Source organism: Nelumbo nucifera, chromosome 1 (assembly GCF_055504915.1).
Source record: "Nelumbo nucifera cultivar China Antique chromosome 1, China Antique-T2T, whole genome shotgun sequence".
Lineage (NCBI taxonomy): Eukaryota > Viridiplantae > Streptophyta > Magnoliopsida > Proteales > Nelumbonaceae > Nelumbo > Nelumbo nucifera.
This window is the reverse complement of record NC_142649.1, coordinates 156,472,266-156,492,859: the sequence shown is the minus strand read 5'-3', so window position 1 is coordinate 156,492,859 and position 20,594 is coordinate 156,472,266. Positions and strand designations below refer to the sequence as shown.

Here is a 20,594-nt window from a genome sequence, read left to right as displayed (position 1 = left end):
TTGGTGATGTGCGGCCAGGATTTAATTTAGCCGATTACCATGTGGCACAATTCAAGGCTTGCCAAGTATACCTACATCACTGTAGGATGACATGTGAAGCTTGATAGAAGCAGAGCTTAAGAGCAGCCTCCTATTGATCGCTTCAGCTAATCCAAACACCTTCGTTCCTTTCGACCCCAACGTTATGCAACACAATTCACCAAATAGTCCTCCATCCTTCTCTAGCTCACCATCACCATAATTGTTATGAAGGTCCTATTTGAAAATTTGAAGAATAATGAAGGGTAGATTGGTATATAGAATAGACGCTTCAATCTTTAAAAAACTTGGGGGTATTTAAGTCATTTTGCAAACAATAGGTATTTAAGTCATTTTTTTTTTACTTTTTACATTTACAAAGTTATTGACCTTTTTGACTGATTGAATCACGGGATGAAACATGCAAGCATCCTCTAATTGAAACCGGATTCAGTCAATGCAAGCCCTATTCGAACAGTCATTATAATCTTGTATTGGGAATATCTCCTCATGAAATAAAGTATAGAATTATGGAGATATTTCCAACTAGACCTGTTCATGGGCCGGGTCAAGCTGGGTTCGGGCCGAGCTTTACTCATCATTAATGGAAATACGTTAGGCCCGAGCTCGAGCTCGGCCCGACCAATGGACCTATAGCTTGGGCCTGAGCCCGGCCCTGATAAAAAACCCGAAGCCCGACCTAATAAAAAAAATTACAATTTTCTCTATTCAAATTAGAATTAAAAATTTAGATGTTTTTTTTTCCTATTTAAATGAACAATGGGCCTACAAGATGGTTTTTTTCCCTTTCTATTACGTTTTAAAACATAGTTTTACATTCTTAAATAAAAAAAATTATTCAAATGGACATAATCACATAACCCATTTTAAGTCTAATTTTAGGTCGGGCTGGGCCGAGCTCAGGCCGGGCTATTTTGACAAAACTCGAGCCCAGCTCGAATTTATTGCGGATTGGGCTTTTTGGCCCGAGTTCAAGCCCGTCGGGCCACTTGGCCCATGAAGAGGTCTATTCCCAACGTAAGGGTGTAAATACTATTTGAACGGTGTTCAAACGGAGCTTACACCGACTGAAGCCGATTTCCCTTCAATTGGCAAGTTTTAGTATTTTAAATAATAAATTTCCACCTGGCATTGCTTTTTTTTTGTGGGTTCAACCTCTGAACAGTCATGAGTGGTTCAACCTCTGAATCGAATGGGTAAATTCATGATATCATCATAAATTAAAAAAATGAAATAAAAATAAATACAATACAAAAAATATAAAAATTTATAAAGTTGCTTAAATAAAGTACTTTGCATCAAGCTTATGGTCAACCGGTCCAACCGTCTAGACCAAACCAAGCTTAGGGTCGGCTGATTGCAATGGCTCTTTAGTGTTTATAGGTCTGTACAATCAATGATCATGCCCCACGTGGACCCGCAACCATTCAATCTCTTTACTTGACATCTATGGCTGATGTGGAGTGTTATGATTGGGTAACGCAGCCTGCTTCACAGCCATCGCATTTAGGTAATCTGAATTAACACTTAATAGACCAGTGGCATTTTTAAAGTATGTGCTTATGTTTATGTTTATGTTTACTGCAAATGCAATAATTGCTGCTGTTTATGATAATTAGGCGCCATGGCACCTACGCTAATAAATGTCGTCATTTGTGACAGCTTAAAAAAATAACTTAATAGTGTAGTACTGTTAACACACGTGAAGCCCCCAGCGCCTTGCACTGACTGAAGCCGATCTCAGCCGTTTCCTATTAGTATTAGAAGTGCGGCCCCCGTTATACACAACAAACACATACAAATACAAAGAGTGGAGCCAGAGTGAAACAAGCGAGTGCAACTCAACCATACAGATCGTTGCAAATCTAATCCTAAGGTTTCCCTTTCCCTTTTTCTACCTCTAGATTTCTCTATTTCTCTCTCTAACAATCTCTGTAATCCGATAAATTTTGATTTTCTTTTTCATAACACAATAGTAGCAAACTTTGTTGTTGATTGCAGAAGACGGACACTTACATTTTTTAATTTCTTGTTAAGTTTCAATCATCGCATGGGATTTGTTTTTTTTTTTTTCAGATTGGGGCATTGCGGTGATCTAGGGTTTTGAGATCTTTTCTCGCTGCATGCTTTTCTAGAGAGTGATAATGGCGACTCCGGTAACTGCTGTTCAGGTGATTGTGATTCAATGGATAGCTAATAACAAAATCTTTTTTTATTCATCTATCAAAAAAGATCTTTTTTTTTCCTGTGCTGTCCCCCTCCCTTTTATTGGCGGCTAATCATTCAATGTCTGTTGTTGCAGGTTGGTTCGTACTTTGTTGGGCAGTACTATCAGGTTATCCAACAACAACCAGATTTTGTTCATCAGTTCTATACAGATTTGAGTACAATGCTTCGCGTTGATGGGAATAGGACCGAGTCAGCCTCGGCAATGCTGGTAGTATTCGCGAAATTTGCTTTTTTCAAAGTCTTGTTTCTATTCGCCATGAACTCTTTGAATCACCTTTAACTGGATAATTTTCACGCCTAGAATAATTGGGAACTACGATTCGTGCCTAGAAATATTGTTTTTATCGCTCTAGTTTTGCTGTTATCAATAAACTTGTAATTCTGTTAGTCTAGTCTATTGGAAAAAAGTGCTGTTGGTGTTGTTTCCCATGGATCTGAATGGCAGTTATTTAATAATTATCAGATGTCTACTTACACGTCCATATGACAATGTCTAGTATTCTGTAAGGGCTCATTTGCTTGGTGTAATGGTTAAATCATGGGATGGCAAGTGTGAGAATGTTGGTTTGTGTCTGAGAGCGGCCAATTTGTGCAAAAATTACCAAGGTTAGGACCGTTAGGTTTGTGTTCATCCTTCCCGAGATCCCAGGTAGTTGGTACTAACATTGGATAATGGCCTCTTTTTGTCTCACTCACACGTTACTTGGCATTGACATTGAAATTGGATTGGATGATTAATTATCTTGTACGAGTTCCCAAGAGCTAATGCGTATCAGGGTTGTTACCATGGAGTAAATTTCAGTGCTGTGGTTGTGTCATGCTCTTCATATTGAATTACATAAAAATTTCTATAGAGGCTTTGTATTTGCACATTCAATTTACTTGTAGCCAAGGTCTTAAGGTCTTGAATTTAACTATTTAGGTCTCATTAATGGGACAATTGGTCGGAACCTTCTTTTTGATTGGGCCTTCTGTGCTTTTTTTTTCCCTTGTTTGCCTTGTGCAATTTATCCGTTTTTGTTCAGTACAAGTGACATGGGACAAAGAAAAACTTAGGTCTTTTGGGCATAAAAAAGCACCAAATAATTTACCACAGAGTAAATTTTAGTGCTGCAGTTGTGGCATACTTTTCATATTGTATTACATAGAAATTTCTATATAGGCTTTTATTTGCACACTCATTTTACTTGTAGCCAAGATCTTTAAGGCATTTAGTATTTTTTGATATTAAGTAAAAAAGAAAATTTATTAAGGAGGCATCATCCACAAGAAAGAAAGCCATAATTCCCTCCCGTATCCCCCCCCTCCCAACTAACAAGAACTAGCCCATACACACCTACACTATTTCTATCAGCCTCCCTAAAATTACCCATTCAATCATCATCTTGCACCCAAGCCTCTTTACTTCTCTTGCTAACTTTATTTCTTTTGTTCACCTTCTTAGTGGGCCAAACCTCAAATGACCCCATCATCATCCAGGCAAACACCTTTGACACCTGAACAGGTTGATGGTTTCTCTGATTTTTGAGTCGTCTCATTGCATTTGAAATTATCTCAACCTTAGATTTCATTGAGCTAGCAGCCTAGCATTAATCCGTTCCCACCCCAAAATTGCATTCTTCTAAAAAATTGATCTTCTACAACCTCACCACCTTTTCCATTACCCTCAGCTTCAGATGAATTCTGTCTATTTTGAGCATCAACACCCTTTGCAGTACAGCAGTCCCCCTTAGAATCCATGCTAACAATCTATCATTTCTTTAAAGGTCTGCTGAATTTTCCTTCCAATTCCTCAAAAGATTTTCTAGCAATTTCCTGCCCTCCAATGAAGAACTCCTAAAGGTTTACTCACATCCACCTCTGTATTCACCATTGTTTCCAAGTTGATTGAGTTTTCAACTTCATTGTTTTCATTAATGGCCACATCTTCTTCCGAAGACTCACTGAAATTATCTTCATCAAATCTACCCTCACTGTTTCCATCTTAATATTCTCTCTCCCCCATTTGTTAATGGTTAGGTTCTGTACTTTTTTTTTCTTGTGCATTTTAATTTCTAGTTCCTTATCGCCCTTAAACCAAATTTTTAAATCCCCTGCCAGAGTATATATCCCTGATTATTTCCTTGCTCCATCCTCAACTTTATCTCCCACCCCACCAATCACGAAAGCCTCCTTTGGATAATCTTCAGAACACTTAAACCTCAACTTCCTTTCAGCACTGTTTTATTGTAAATTTCCTTGAGGGATGAAATTACTAGATTCCACTTGAACTTTGTTATCTATCTTCATCATATTGTAAATCGGCTCCTCATCTCTAACCAACACTATAGTTGCACCCTCATGCACAGAAGAATCTGCTGCTAAATACTCCTTATTTTGACCTTGAGAAGAAATTCCCTCTTTTCCTTTTTATCCTTTCCACCTGTGAAGGTTTTCCTTCTAAAGATTTCTTAAAACCCATGCCTTTTTTCCTTGCAATCCTCATCATAAGCCACCCCTTTGTAGAATCCTAAAACCTTTACTTAAGCATTGCTTTTGGATTTCAGAACCTTTAGAACTTTTTGAGTGACCTTGCTAGATTGCCGACCATGCCTTCACTCTTGGATCTTCTATCCAATAGATTTGTATTCACAAGTCCAGTCTAGTTGAAATCCAGTGACGGTTGTGGTGGAGATGGAAGGCTTTTACAAATCCTATATGTTGAGGAGCGGCTGAATGAGCCAATGATATATCGGAACCACCATTTGTAAGCTCTCTCAACCCATTCACACAACATTTTAGGGGATCATGTGCCCTCTGACCTAACCTGGCCAAACAGTTTTCCTATTTCGACTCACTTAAATCGGTTCACCTCACATCACCACTCCTTTTATATAGCTCAAACACCTGTCTACTTGGGCCTTTCTCAAGCCTCCTCGTGTCCCCACACATGCCTCCTTCTCCTTGCTCTATATTACCAGCTGCACCAGCAAAAACGATTTGGGCATTTAAATCCTTTTGGCATGCTGAAAACATCAATGGCATTTAGGGCACCTGGTGTTTCAGCGCTTCCATTGGTCAGCACCTGCACAAGGGGCCTGAACGCTTCAATACCATTTAAGGTCTCAAATTCGACCATGTAGGTGTCATTAATGGGACAATTGATTGGGGTGTTCTTTATTGGGCCTTTTGTACTTTTTCTCTTCTTTCTTTGCCTTGTACCACTTACCCGCTTGTGTTCAGTAGAAGTGGCATGGGACAAAAAAATTTTGGTCTTTTGTGCATAAAAACACCAAATAATTTTTATTTTTTATTAAAATGACATTCTTTTTAATACCACTAAAAGGCAAATATATACCTGAAATTTGTTTAGTAAACAATGTGACCTTTTGTTTTTCTATTGTTTTCATATATTTATAATTTTTCTATATTTCCTTAGTATATAATGTACACATTTACCTAATGCTAAGTACAGTCACATCTTTCTCATCAGAAACCTAAATTAGAAGTTAGAACTAGGTTTAATTCTCTAGGAAACAATAAGAATTTCATTAGATTAGAACTCTATCTTTATAGCTATGCTATCTCATTACTAAACAAAACATAACAGTGGTGAGTGGCTATTACACATAACATTAAATGTGGCTATATTATTATCTCATCATGATCTAAATTGTGGATTTATTTGACTCAGGTGTTATTTGGTTGGTTACATGAATCCTGTTTTGTCATTCCATTCTGTTTAAATACCATATCCATTGTTAGATTATGAATGCTTCAATCATTTGTTACTAGTTTGGTCCATGACCTTTTTGGTCATCCCTAGTGATTCTAGCCCCTTCAACAGGGAACAGATCACTTCTTATGGGTGCTGTTGATGGTCTTTCTATGCACGTTACCAAGCCATCTTAGCCTACTTTCTCTTATTTTATCACCCCTTTTTGGAGCTATCCTTCCAATGACTTCGTATATTGGGAATTTGGGATATATGAAAACCTTTTACTGTATAGTATATGTAAGGAACTTTATGCCACTGATTATAAAGCATTTTTAGTACTTGATTGTAAAGCAATTGATAATCCTTTTGTTTGGATATTTTGAATATCATGTTTGCTGACAATTCTTTTGTGTGGATGTTGTGGATATAATGGTTGCAGCTGAGTTGATCAATCTGCTAATTGGTGAATTATATATATATATATCTGATAATCAAGTGGTGAATTATATATTCAAATCTTAGTTATCCATTTCATGTTAAAAATTTATCCTGTTCTTATGATCAGATTCAGCATTCAACTGGCATTAATGCTCATTAATTAGGGAAAAAGTTGTCATCTGTTGATGATACCACACAACAATGAACCTCTCCTTATAAATAAGATTATTAAATCTAAAGGAAGGTTTTTCTGCCCACACTAGTCAGCCTACACTGACCAGAATGGCTCTCCGTGTAGTACATTAGTAGAATGATCCCTCTTTAATAGAAGAGAAAAACAAAGAGTTCAAATAAAAAATGTTAAATCTTAAAAATATGTGAAAAAACAAAAATAGTTTTTATTTAGAACTCCTAACCCACTTGATATTATCTATTATCTCTCACCTCTGGTCTTTCTTGACTCTCTTACAATCATATAACAAGTTGCTGCTGGGTATCTCACAAGTGTTTTTCTCAAGTGTGTGGAAAATTCATAGTTTTGGTTAATATCATTTTGATTTGTTGTTAGTTGTAATGTGCTCTTAATTCTTAAAGAAAAAGTGAAGAATTTAGTTCACCAAAGTGAATAAACAAAGGATGTATTTATTATAATAGACAAAAAAAGGATGTATTTATTATATCATCATGTTGACCTGAAAACGAATAATGACATGCCTTTTTTATTTACTCAATCCCACAAACATCAACCTAACCCATAATTCTGCCCCTCACTTCACCTAATCCCAGTAAGTTAAAAGAAAACAAAACGAAAAGAAATGACTTCTCTTATTTTATTCACTACTTCAAGAGAGTGAGGAGAGAAAGGAGAGATAGGAAGAGGAAGGTTCCAGAAATGGATAGAGCAAAGGGTGATCAATCCTAAGACCACAGAAGGGCTGGGGATAGGGCCTTCTTACCATTATTCCAGGAAGACATATTTGCAACTGACACTGATAAGTTCACCACCCTTGAAGGCTAGCATGATTGCCTTGGAGAGTCTAATTTGCACATTTTTTGAAGGGTATGATATGAAGGATGTAGCTCAATGAATGAGTGCAGTTTGATAAATTGATTAAGAGCAGAAGTGGCTCTTAAGTGATGGAAACTCAATTATGCAGACTGCTGAAGGCTTACACATATTTTTATGATAAGGACTCTGAAGAGAGAGGCATGGACAGGTTGCCCATCTTCAGCAAACATGGCTTGTAAAGGCCACCTCAAGATGGTTTGCTTCAATTTGGTCCCAAAAACATTGAAATCCTGTTTCCCATACGGAAACCAATACTGTAGATCTTTATCTTACCACCCTTAAATGAAAAGGAATTTTTTTAAAAATATAGTTTCTTTCTTTTAAACTCTTTGTTTTTTTCTTCTATTACTAATTACTGTAAATAGTGGATTCTATGCTAATGTGTTGTGTGGAGAGCCATTCTGGGCAGTATATGCTGATCGGTGTAGACAGCAAACATTTTCCATAATATCTCCAAGTAAGTAGATTTATAGATGCCTTCAACAGCTTTTAGCAAGATTATGGCATCAGGTTATTTTTGGTAAGCAGGAAAAGATTCGTTTTCGTTTCATTTTTAGTTTTGTTTGTATATGTTCTGTACTGTTAGGATGTCTTCAAAGATGTTGCATATGATGATGATCTGTATATTCTTCAATTTTCCAATTTTATTCACCCCTTCTAGGATTTTTTTTTCCCTTTTTCTAGATTTCTTATGATAAGAAGGATCAAATGGTGGTGTCAAGAGTCCAAACTTTCTCAACTGTATTACTTATATTGCATGGACAATTAATAAAGTTTTGGAATCCTTCTTTGTTTTTGCAGCAAATCCATTCACTTATCATGTCACTTCATTTTACTGGAATTGAGATTAAGACAGCACATTCTCTGGATTCTTGGAATGGAGGTGTTATTGTGATGGTCTCAGGCTTGGTGCAAAGTAAGGATTTTAAAGGCAAGAGGAAATTTGTGCAGACTTTTTTCCTTGCTCCTCAGGAGAAAGGGTACTTTGTCCTCAATGATATCTTTCACTTCCTTGATGAGGAACTGGTCCACCAGCATCCAGAAGCTCTATTAGCACAGGATAATTTTGAATCCACAGCAAATGTATCTACTTCCCATCCTGAGCCAGGTACTATATGTGTAAATTCCTAGAATTATGATTCTTTTAGATAGCTATAGATGGAGCTTTTGAGAAGGGGTGTGGTGAAAATGTCAACAGTTGTGACTGAGCTTTAGAATATAATGATGTCTATGGTTGACCATAAATACATGGAGCCATATGATCTGTGCATGCTTTAGCAATATGGTTTGTCTATATCAATTTGACATGTGTTCTCCTCTCAAAAAGCTACACAGAGTTGTGCAAATCTAAACTGTCAATTAGATGGGACTTGGGAGCACTCCAGAGTGGTTATATGTTTAGTGCCATCCATATTTTCTATATTTTCCTTTCTATTGCACTCTTTATAATAGATCCAGTTTTTGTAAATTTGAACATTTTATTTGAAAATTTGTCTAGAAGCGACAGAGTTTTGTTTTCCAAGTGGTGGTGGGCCAATAGGATGAAACTTGTTACATGAAGAGAGTGTGATGTTGTAAATATGTAGAACTTTTAGGCTGCTATCTAGTCTGCCACATAGGATTTCTAGGTTATGATCTCCCTGCTTGGAGGCCTTCTCTGAAAGACCCCTGTCCTGTAATTTTGTGCTTTTATATTTCTCATAGAGTTTACAAATCAGAGTGGTTCTTGTTATTATGACTTTGGTTCTGGTTGATAACAGCTCTAGATGCTAAATTTAACGACATTGTTTTGCCTTTTAGGTGGATAAAGTAGTCATATAATAATATACTTGGGGGTATAGTATGATATAATAATATATTTAGTGGTATATTAATCAATTCAACATGTCATTTAGTTCAGCCACTTGAGCTGTTATCAAATGGCTCCAAATGATTTGCCATTGTACTATAGTATATAAAGTTGAAAAATGCGTTTAGGTGTACTTAACTACTGTGCAATCTAATTCTTATTTCTGAAATTTTGCCATTATACTATATGGTATATACATCATTTTGTAATTACTTTGCATTGATTTTGTGACTATGGTGAAAATCTCTTCAGCTGTTTCAGACTACATGTTGGGGGATGAAATTCAGGCCATAGAATTTGTGTCATCAGCTCATGTGGAAGAAAATGAACCCACAGACAATTATAATATCGAAGAGGAACAGCAGCAACAAGTATTGGGGGCAGAAAACCGAGAAGAGGAAACTCCTGTAGTAGAAGAGCCAACTGCTTTTCAGGGTACAATGAACCCTGTGCGAGAACCTCCTACTGCTCCTGTTGAGGAACCTGTTGGAGAACCCCCTAAGCAAACTTATGCTTCTATTGTATGCACCATTTTTACCACTGCTACTTAAATTATGAGTCTGTGTAGTTTTTTAGAATTACTTTCCTCCCTTGGCATTTGGTTTTAACATTTTGATGCTCAAATATTGTTCTTGGGAAGCTACGGGTTGCTAGAGGGCAATCTGCATCATCTATTGCTCCTCAGCCATCTGTGAACAAGAGCACACAACCTACAGAGCGGCTTCATACACCACAGCCTACTCCTCAGCAGTCATGTACTGCATCATCTATTGTTCCTGAAAAATCTGTTGCAGAGGTGGCAGAAGAAGTTACAATGTTGGAAGAAGGTTAGATATCCTGCCCATTGAATGCTTTGCTTATTTGGTAGCATGGTTGAAAGACTTGATAAGTCCTAAATGACTATAGTATTTTTTTGGAAACAACTGAATTTTATTTTTCATTTAAACTTGTTAGGAAGTGTCTTGTATCTAAAATGTGAGAGTTAGTGTTGCCTCATTTAGCAAGTATTGAAACTGTACACCATTACCCTCCTTTCCCTATATCTAGTGTTTGTATCATAACTAATCTATGAAATGTGTTCTTTTAGGCTATCTTTGGTTTGGAAGAAAATAAAGGAGAAACATAAAGTTGAGGGAAAGTTCTTAAGGAATTTTGTGAACTCCGTAAAGAAAAACTTCCTGCAATTTCTTGTTTCTCTCTTATTTTCTATCAAGCCAAACACAGCTTTAAGGGCAAACTGTATTGTGGTAGTTTGTATTTCAAGTGGTTTATTTATTTACTTTATTTATGATGAGTTACAATCAAGGGATTTATTGAATTATTTATGATCACTACTCAGAGTAAGCCAATCCTGACCTACCATTTCATATGGTTTATTAAGGTCTAGAAAGTTTTGCAACCAAACTTTTTATTATTGTGTAGTAATTGTGGTCAGAGTAAGCCAATCCGACCTACCATTTCATGTGGTTTATTAAGGTCTAGAAAGTTTGCAACCAGACTTTTTATTATTGTTGTGTAGTAATGGTGGCTAGGCAAAGCCTAGCAGCCTAGGTGTTTTGGCCTGTCAAGGCAAGCTTGTTTCCTAGGCAAGAAAAACGCAAAAAAAATACATTTTTAAATATATATTGTATAACACATGGATATTATGTAGTTACATGTTAGTGCTCATAAAAAGAATGTGGTTACATGTTATTTGTGAACTTTTAAACCACAAATTAAATTAGTGCATGGTTAAGGCATGCATACACTTGGACTTTCAAAAACATATGACAAGGTTTTTGAATAGCCTCCTTGGTTTAAAGGAAAAAACACATAGGCAGAGAGAATGGAATCCATAATTTTTGGCTTTACATGCACTTCTGTCAACTCAAAGTGGTTTAAATACATTCATTATCAATATACAATTTGGACATAATTAGTTATTAACCCTACTAAGATGTTAATATCAATTTTACTGCCCTAATTGGTTGCCTAGGTGAGGAGCCTCTGAAACACATTGGTGGTCTCCTTGTTAATGCCTAAGCAATGCTTTAAATATAGAGTGTTAAGCTGTTTAGAGTTTTGGAAGTTGGTTATCCTATTTTAGAGCAGTGTGTTGGGCAGTCAAGAACCATGCCTGTATTCCGTAATGTGTGGCAGAGATGTAAATACTGAGATGGATGAATGGTAAAAAGAGATATTATAGGATTTGAAATGAACACATTCATTTAGAGTAGCCCTAATAGGTGGTAAAATGAACATAGATTAAGTTGGTTTGATCATGTGGACCAGCTACAGCTCCATCCATTAAAAAGTGATCTTTGCAAGTTAAAGTGTCTAGAGGAGTTGGCCAGAAAAGAAACTGGCTGAAGTAAAACAAACTGGTTTGAGGCGATCCGATATGATTGGAAAGAGTCTTATCAAAAAATAAAAAGGCAATTGGGACTTGGGACAGGTGGGGTCGCAGTATTGGAGTCATGAACCCAATCCCGTGGTTGGGACGGGGCTTTTGTGAGTTGAGTTGGCTATTCTGGTAAGGAGTGTTCTCCTGTGTGATTTGTCATTTTTGTTGTAGTTCCAAAAACAAATCAAAAGCACCTGGTTCGAAAACATGGTCTTAGTCATATATGTGTTTTTCCCCCAAAATTGAAACAAAAAATGTCTACTTGAATTTCTGGCTTGAAAAACATGTTTTCATCTGATGATCCATTATCATGTTTCATAAACCATATAATATCTGCACTCTTAATTTTGTTTTTGTTTTTAAACCATCATGTTGATGGTTTCAAAAACATCTTGTTTTTGTTTCTCAAAATAAAAAATGGTTCAAGAATGTTTTTCAATTTTTTTGCTGATGTGGTGGTTTCAAAAACAGACAGATAAATACAAGACTGTTCATGTTGTAGAACATCACATTAGTTTTTTCTCCTTGTATATATGCTTTTTCATGGAACTTGGTTTCTATACTTCGTTCAGGAATGATTGTCTTTTAGAAGTTCATATTTGTTTGTTTGTTATTTTCAAATAACAGTTATATTTACTCGTGTTGAGAACAGAACATCGTATTGATTCTTGTTCGTCTATCAAGAAAATTCTCAGGTGAATCAAGATCTGTGTATGTGAGAAACTTGCCCCCTACTGTTTCTGTTTCTGATATTGAGCAGGAGTTTAAAAACTTTGGTAGAATCAAGCCTGAAGGTGTGGTCATCAGGCATCGGAAGGTTTGTATTACTTGCTAACCTTGTGACCTTTTTATTGAATACTGTCATGTGTACACTGAGAGAAGATAAACTAAGATTTACCATCTAAACGCTTCCCATTGAATGTACAGGATGTTGGCATTTGCTATGCTTTTGTTGAATTTGAAGATGCCATTGGTGTTCAAAATGCAATTCAGGTTTGAAGTTTCAGTATGAATTTCTTCTCTCTTTTGTTCTTAAAGTTTACTGTAGGAGTTTCAATTGTTGGCAAATAGCTTCCTTGTTTCTGAAAGTCAGTGACTGAATAGCCTGAGGTGAAGGAGAGAAGATCAAAAAAGAGATAACTGACTACCTGAGATTGCTCTTGGCCTTTGTGTCTGTGGTGGGGCATTTGAATTGCATACTGGAATGTGATTGGATTGTAGAGCCATTTAGAGCTTAAAATTTAATATTGGGAGTTTCCAGGTCATTCAGATGAATTTTGCCAAAATCTTTTTTCATAATTTTAGAATCAGGCCATAGACGGATTCTGTTGTCAGGCTATATATGCTAGAGTTGGATGATTCTAGCATCCATTTTTAGTACCCAAACCAAACACCTGATTTTTGCTAGAATTTAATTTTGCACAGAATTCCGAATTATATTTTTCCTTTTTTGCTCTTTATTTACTTTGTAGAACATATTTATTATTTTTTTTGTGTTATTTATGATCTATAAAGCTTTCTGCCCCATCATATTGGCCTACCTACCTTTAAATGCTCTTGTTGCCTCCCTAGAATTCTAATTTGTTCTCAAACTCCGAGTTCTTAATTTTTGGTAGCATCAATTTTGGCACTAAATAGAATGGAATGGCAAAACAGGATTCGTGTTGACCCCATATAGTTGGGACAACGTTTGGATGATCAATTTTAGTTTTTCTAGCCGTTGCTTATCAAACAAGTCTTTTATATGTTTGCACCTTCCACAGTGGAGATTTTTTACATGATGACTCGTTGAGTTCTAGATTTATCTATGTTTTTCTGATTGTTTCTTTAATCATCTATAGGCATCTCCAATACAATTGAGTGGGCGGCAAGTGCACATTGAGGAGCGGAGAGCAAATGGTCCTGGTGGAACTGTAGGGGGAAGTACGTGCCCAATTCTTTCCTGATTATAAATGACAATTATGAAACATAAATTTCCAAGCATCTAGATTGACCATTCTTATATTTTCATCTATTGTCTTCCAGCTTTTGGTTCTTTCTTTCTCTTTGCATTGTTTCTTTGTTCACAATGCATTCTTTAATCTGAACCAGAAAGGGAGATACAGTGAGTTGCTGTACTCTTTATCAGTTATTGATAGATGCAGCTCCTTAAAGGCCTTGAAATTGGCCTTGCATGGGATTTAGTTAATGTCATCCTTGGTCATGTGTTTGAGCCCGAATAATAATGTTGGGGTTGATTAATGTCCCTTTCCATCTGTTTGAGCCCCTACCTGCTGCTCCTTTGGCGCTCGTTTGCAGTGCTAATCTGAACCAGAAACAAATTTAGTACCTGGTTCAGTTGTGTATCTTTTTGTAACTTGTACTTTTGTCTCATTTACACACTGGCAGTGCAAAGTTTGCATTCCAAAAACTGATGGAAAATTTGCTCCACCTTCCTCCTATTATCAGTTCTCTTTTACATGTGGAGTTACCACATCGTTTAACTTTCTATTTTGTATCTCAGTTCTCAAAAACAAATAAAACAAAGTCAAATCTGAGGCAAAAGTAAACTGAAATTTACACTCGGCCTTTGGTAAGATAGTACGTCAATAGGCATAGTGACCTACAATATTACCAGCCAGGGGTAGCTTGGATTAGTTCTGCATATGATCAAATTATCACTGATTGTCAATTTGGAGATGCACTGAATGTTATGCTTGTTTCATTAAACAATTGGTTCAAAATTTCCCCATCAACAAATTTATCTCTGTGTTTGCAATGCACTTTACTGAATAATTCTTGTTCTCCCTGTCCAAAAGCTTTCTGCTGATTTTGTGATTTCTTTTGAGTAGGGAGGAGTAGTAGAGGCAGGGGCAGCTATCAGAGAGATGCTCCAAGGGGGCGTTTTGGCGGTCGGGGTTTTGGCAGGGGAAGCAGCCAGGATGGTGGTGAGAGGGGGGACTACAACAGCAAACCAAGGGGTAATGGTTTCTATCAGCGAGGTGCACGACAAGACAGAGGAATCTTGGGAAATCAAGTATCAAGAAATGGGCAGAACCCGTCAGAGGTCACATTCTAGGCTTCTAACACAGGGAGAGAGATGTAACTTTTTAGTTTAGTTAATCTTCAATTCAGGTGCATTTCCTTATTTTGGGGTGTTGGGTAAGAAGCACCCCTGTTTTTTTGGGGTGTGGGCATCATCATATTTTATCCTTTCTATTCTTGTTATATGATTTTCTTATTTTAACTTCTGATTTAAGAGAAAATGATTTTTACAAGAATTGAGTAATAGTTTTGTGTCGTCGTTGGGTTATTGGGTAGTTGCTTGTTAGCTTTGGATATTCGTGTTCTCATAATCAGTTAGAGACACATTTTGGATTTTGGATTTTGGATTTTTGTTTTTCTTTTTTTGTCTTTTTATGCGGGAAAATATTATTAATATAAAGTCAGCGGATTATGGATGGTTCTCCAAGCTAAATAGTTGGTTAGGCTTCGGTTGAGCTTGCTTTTGTGGCATTGAAAGGGGGCTATGTTGATGAGGTTTTCTTCTGAGCCATTTGTGGCATTTTTTTGGTATGTTTAAAACTTTGGCTGCAGCAACAGAAACCTATCCTGAATTTGGGGCATGTGAGAGTTGCATTATACCACTATTTAGTAGTAGTGGCTTTTTATAACCTTCTTACACAATTAGGTATTGGAATTGTTTTGCATGTATTTGTAACCGTGGGTATTTATTGAATAAACGCTGTCACATAGGTGTCATTTTAGCATTTCTCTCATTATGTGAATATGTACATATGGGACTTTGTAAAAGTAGACTTTCGGTTTGTATGTGTCTACCGTTGGAGGAAATTTCATTTTAGTGCTTCCCCTAATGGATAGGCGTTTATTTACTGTTTTGCTGATGTGAAATCTAAAGTTCAAAATATCGATATGCCCGATACGCCGGTAGGGGCGTATCAAGCGAACCGATACACATTTTGGTAGCTTTATTTTATTTTATTTTTTTCGCAATCGGTTCAGGGGGCTGGTTTAGGTCTCCTCTACCCCCCGAATTAGTCAGACCTCTGATACACTCACTGTAGGGGTGTATCGGAGGGGTTTCGGAATGATACGTATTGGTCTATATGTGTTAATTTTTTGAACTTTGGTGGCGTCTAATGATGCCTAAGTGTTAATAAACGGGTTTATCATTACTTTTCTCGGTTTTTCAAATAAATCAAACACAAAATGTTTAGCCAATAAACGTCCACCGTTCCAAACAAACTGTCCAAACATTTAGCAAGTTTATAGTAACGGTTCATTGTGTAATGAATTTTCAGAAATCAATTTCAGGATACATGGTATGGTAATGTATTTGAAAAATTCATGTAAGTTTCGCAAGTGCATCATTAACACTAATTCAAAGTTCATGCAAGAGTTTTGACCAATGAAAACCCACTCTGGTCAGAAGTTTTTCAGGTATTATGTTCTTTTGATATCATACTCGAATTTTACTCTTAGTGTGTAGCGGGGAAATTCTTACATCCCGCGTGAGAAATTTTGTCCATATGCATGAGTGGGTATACAGTTACGACCAGTGTTCTAAAAACCATTCCGGAGGCCGGACTGTTTTTGCCTCGGGGTCTTCAGTTTACAGGTCTAATGAGAGACCAGTGTTCTAAAAACCGTTCGAATGATTAACTGCCCGGGTCAGTGGTTTACTGACCAAAATCAACGGTTTTTATGAAAAATCCGGTTTTGAGGAAAACTAGAATCGGTCAGCTGACTGGTTCTTGGTTTTTTTGGTCCGACTGTTCGGTCTGATTTTGAAAAGCATGGTTTGAATGGTTAAATCGGCTAGGTCAATGGCGGATTGAAAACACTGGAATTTCCGACTGGGTTGATAAATTTATCAATGTTTCATAAATATCTTTTTTTTTTTTTTTTTATGAAAGAATTGACTGAAATAAAATTGGCTCATAGCCAACCTACTATTTGGATTGAACTGAGTTAACTGATGGAAGGTCGCATGCTATTTGATTCATAGGCATAAATCATAACCACTTTCTCGCAAATTTTGCACCGATAATTCATTTCAATGCTGTAACGTTTGGGGTTTATAGGGCAACTGGCAATATAGCTAATTTAAAAAATTCAGTACAGAACAATTTTATTATTGGCTTCCCAATAAACTTTTATACATTCTTCTTGTAAGATACAAGTTGGTAAAGATCCAACATCAACCAGATCACTGATCTAGCACGCTTTCATAAGCAGTAGAGTAACTAATGGTGAATTATTTCAAGTAATTGCACTTAGGATTTGATCATGTTTTCATGATCATATCATAATTCATATTCATTAACACCAAGTGAAATTACAGATGATCCTTCTTGTAGAGAAGCAACTTTGGCATGGATTCCACTGTCAACACTGCGATGCGATTTTCATTTAAATGAAACATTGATAATTGATAATTATCCCTCCTTCTAGCTGTTGTCCATTAAGCACTTGCTGATGCCACATGATAAGCTGAAACTCCGGCAGGATCCTGTGATAAGCCATGTTCTCCCTCATTGTCCTCTGTTTCCCATAGAAAACTCGCATAGGCTGCAAGTACATGGCTGCATCAACACACAGATTTTCCAAATTCAGAGACATTTGATTTAATGCCAGCAAACCGGTACTTTGGTAGTAAATAGTAAGATAATAAATATACACAGAGAGTCAGAGAGACACAGATTAGAGGAACACAACACACACCTATCCTCAGGTGATGCTTGAACTGCCCGTTCGAAGTAGTTTGCACTTCTTTCATGGTCGTGATAGAGCTCCCACACCAGTTTTGCATACTGTGACAATATTTCACCGTCCCTGGGATCCGCTAGCATAGCTCGCGAGTAGTACTCCTCTGCTCCTCGAAGGTCTCCCTTGGACTGGTAATCAACAAACAAATCTGTTCAACATATTATTCGCTATTTTATTTTTTTATTTTTTTGTATCAGAGTATTGATCTTAGTTCAGTTATTTTGGTCCACAAATCGGACTCTGTCGATGAAGATGAAAATGGAAAGGAATCTGAAATGAATGAATGGATGAACTTACCTGATGCAGGAACTGCGCATAATTCCTTAGGAACAAAGGGTTGCTTGGGTTTTCCTCAACCATTTTCTTATAATGCTCCTCCACGTCTGATCCATCTCGGCCGCCTTCACCAAAGTCCGACTGGCCACCGCTACCACCACCTCCACCACCACCACCTCCTCCTCCTCCTCCGCCACTACCACCACCAAGTCCACACATACCAATTCCAATTCCTCTAGCAAGATAGAGTGGTGGACTAGCTGTCTCTGTTTCTGCTGCAAGACCCAAATCAACCTCCTCCTCCACAATCAAACCCATGTTGTTAATCTTCTCATAAGTGAACTCGCCGCTTCCCAGGGCAGCAGAAATTCTGTCTCCGATCGTAACAGACCTCTCCAAGAACCAATCTCCTTCACCCAGTTCTTTAACCTCTGCTTGCTCTTTTTGTTGGTTGTCGTCGTCGTCGTCTTCATCTTCTTTCCTACCTCTCGAATTATAAAACGAGAAACTCGGAATCGTCTCCAACATTGGCATACTGGGTCTCCGTGAGGGTTTCGTCGGTAGGTTAGAGTACTGGAACTCGTCGATATCGCAGGAAGCCGCGGCCAGTCCTGCTAGGTTCCCGTCCGACTGGACCCTTCTGAAGCCGCTTGAGCCACTGCTGTTCGACCCTTTGTCGAAGTCGGTAAAACCCATGATAGAGTAAGAGATAGGAGATGAGGTACAGGAGAATGAGCTGAAACTGGGATACCCACCGTGCGAAAACGAGATTTTCTTGAGATGGTAGTCAGAGCTCGAAGGGTGCTTGTTGTTTTCCAAGTCTTTGTTAGGACTCTCAGAAAAAGACGGGAGTAGAGAGCCAAGAATTGGGGTTGAAGAGCTTCTAAGCAACATTTCTGAAGCTTTAATGGATTCTCACTCTGCTTACTTGCTTAGCTCTGAAGAGAAGTGGTCCTTGAGATTCTCCGGAGAAAGGATTGAAGGAACAGTAAAGATTAAACAAAGTGCAGAGATCCCTTTTTCCTGCCAACCACACAAATACGGACCGCTTATCAACGTGGCTTTTCCTGCAATCACATCAAGAGTTCAGGTGGTGCAAATGCCTATCAATCTGAACCATCAGATTCATGGGTTTTTAGCCAAATCTTTATCGTTATATGGTTATAATCATAATGGACAGTCTGTGATGAGGTGAGACAGGATAAAACAATGGGATTAGTTACAGAGTGTCTTATGTGGAAATATCTGAAGAATATTTATGAAAAGATACCAAAAGGTGCGAGCGTAGGTAGGGTAAAGCTTACGTGGACCATGCATGTGCTTCCTGAAAATTCTCCAGTCAAGAGCTGAATCATAGAAGGAAAAAGAAAGGAGGTTGTGGTCAAGCTGGGCCGGAGTCAGAAACGGTCTGACGGCCCGGATTGGTCCAAGGATGGCCACTTGGACAAGGATTTGTGAATTGGGGTTTCTTTTTACACGTGGCAAATAGAAGGCATGGAATGTAAGTTACTGCTGCTGACAAACCATTTTTTGTCAGCTGGCTCAGCTTAGTATAATTTCTCTCAAAAGTGCTTAATCTGAAGGGTTTGTGCCCAAAATCCAAATCATTATCTTTGTGGTCTATAAGCATCTATTAATTACCTTGATCTACAATGCCTAAGTGATCTGACCTTGTCCTCATTATTCTATGATAGAAATACACTAATTGTTATTCAATAACAAGAAAACCCACAGAAAGTTTTCAAGAGTTTTGCTCATGTAGTTATTTGCCAAATGAATGACAGAGGTCCAAAGGCTATTCCATTTCTGCAAAACACATATGAAGGCTTCTAATAATCAGAGACCCTTATAGGGTTAATTAGGCTAACTAACAATTAAAGCTATCACTCTGAAGAAAGAAAATCGATTGTTCATGCATATTCAGGAAGAATTTAACCACCAAACTGGGTATGGAATTGGAAAATGTTGCTGCTTCTCTGCCTACATGATATCAAAATACATACATACAGACAGAGAATCACCCATCAATCAATGGCTTGTGAGACCCTATCTGGAGACCGAAGAGGACAAGAAACTGTATTGGTTAAAACTTAATAAATAAAAAAACCTCCTTCTGGTAATTGGCATCTATCTACATTTTCATAAATGAAGAACGATAATAGAAGAGCTGACCTGTAATCACACAGTATACAAATAGCTAGAGATCGAGATTGAAGATCAGAGACGGGTGGAGAGAGATGAAAAGAGAGGGATCAGAAGCACAACAAGCACAAGGTGGTGGGTGGTACGGGACACCCTTCTTATGTTGGACAAAAAAGTGTTTCTCTTGAACTTGAATACGTGTTCTTTCAGCGGTGGAGAGAACTTTCTGCTCAAGAAAATAATAAACAGAACTTCCTCTGGAGTCTGGTCAAGTTGTCGAAATGCTGGAGTTTGGACAAGTTACGAGGAACCTCCAGCTTTGTGCCATCCGAGAGAAGGCTCCATTGTCAATTTCTCTCTACGGGAAACGTGTCAAGATGAGCTATGTCGGTTTGCAACGTGGAGCCTCCAGTTGGGCCTTGCTTTGTGGGTTTTTACTATGTAACTGGGCCCCAACCTTCATTGCTGGGCCGTGACATGGCCAACAGTTTGGCACGCCCAATACTTGAGGCAGGAGATTAGCCAGTTGGCTTTGTTCTGATCTTTCTGAGGTGGTGGGTCGGATCTCAGATGTGATGAAAATCAGATTAACCAGTTTTGCATATTCTAGACGAAGGATGTTAGATATTGTTAGGGCGGCCTGACTGATGAATACTCTTCAATGGATCATTAGGTCTTCTGTGGTGCTTAGGGTTTCCATTGG

The 20,594-nt window shown here is 37.7% G+C and overlaps 2 protein-coding genes across 5 annotated transcripts; one reads left to right on the top strand and one right to left on the bottom strand.

Annotated features, from left to right (window-relative positions):
• Positions 1-1,747: 1,747 nt before the first annotated feature.
• Positions 1,748-15,158, top strand: LOC104602766 (nuclear transport factor 2-like). 2 transcript variants are annotated; one of them, XM_010266566.3, is made up of 10 exons: positions 1,748-1,915; positions 2,116-2,210; positions 2,342-2,476; positions 8,274-8,580; positions 9,574-9,842; positions 9,962-10,148; positions 12,400-12,521; positions 12,632-12,697; positions 13,546-13,627; positions 14,536-15,158. In XM_010266566.3, the coding sequence occupies exons 2-10, from the start codon at positions 2,184-2,186 to the stop codon at positions 14,760-14,762; spliced, it is 1,422 nt and encodes a 473-aa protein (XP_010264868.1). In that variant the 5' UTR covers positions 1,748-1,915; positions 2,116-2,183; the 3' UTR covers positions 14,763-15,158. The 2 variants fall into 2 exon arrangements, with proteins under 2 accessions (XP_010264868.1, XP_088750983.1); XM_088894857.1 differs by having other exon boundaries at positions 1,779-1,915; positions 9,583-9,842.
• A 1,651-nt stretch (positions 15,159-16,809) lies between these two features.
• LOC104602764 (uncharacterized) lies at positions 16,810-20,061 on the bottom strand. Of its 3 annotated transcripts, none has more exons than XR_016080468.1 (4): positions 19,922-20,061; positions 17,771-18,816; positions 17,429-17,621; positions 16,810-17,289 (listed from the first exon to the last, which is right to left on the bottom strand). XR_016080468.1 is itself a non-coding variant. In XM_010266564.3 (4 exons), exons 2-4 carry the CDS (start codon positions 18,641-18,643, stop codon positions 17,169-17,171), a joined length of 1,167 nt encoding a protein of 388 aa, XP_010264866.1. In that variant the 5' UTR covers positions 18,644-18,816; positions 19,922-20,061; the 3' UTR covers positions 16,810-17,168. The 3 variants fall into 3 exon arrangements, 2 of the variants coding, with proteins under 2 accessions (XP_010264866.1, XP_010264867.1); XM_010266564.3 differs by having other exon boundaries at positions 17,429-17,601; XM_010266565.3 differs by having other exon boundaries at positions 17,090-17,275; positions 17,429-17,601.
• Between the last annotated feature and the right edge of the window lie 533 nt (positions 20,062-20,594).

Bases quoted from the DNA above. Each gene is read 5' to 3' on its own strand.
- LOC104602766 (XM_010266566.3), top strand. From the start codon at position 2,184: ATGGCGACTCCGGTAACTGCTGTTCAG. The intron at 2,477-8,273 runs GTAGTATTCGCG...TTGTTTTTGCAG, and splicing joins AGTCAGCCTCGGCAATGCTG to CAAATCCATTCACTTATCAT. The intron at 12,698-13,545 runs GTTTGAAGTTTC...AATCATCTATAG, and splicing joins GTGTTCAAAATGCAATTCAG to GCATCTCCAATACAATTGAG.
- LOC104602764 (XM_010266564.3), bottom strand. From the start codon at position 18,643: ATGTTGCTTAGAAGCTCTTCAACCCCAATTCTTGGCTCTCTACTCCCG. The intron at 17,602-17,770 runs GTAAGTTCATCC...GTTGATTACCAG, and splicing joins ATGCGCAGTTCCTGCATCAG to TCCAAGGGAGACCTTCGAGG. The intron at 17,290-17,428 runs GTGTGTGTTGTG...GTGTTGATGCAG, and splicing joins CAAGCATCACCTGAGGATAG to CCATGTACTTGCAGCCTATG.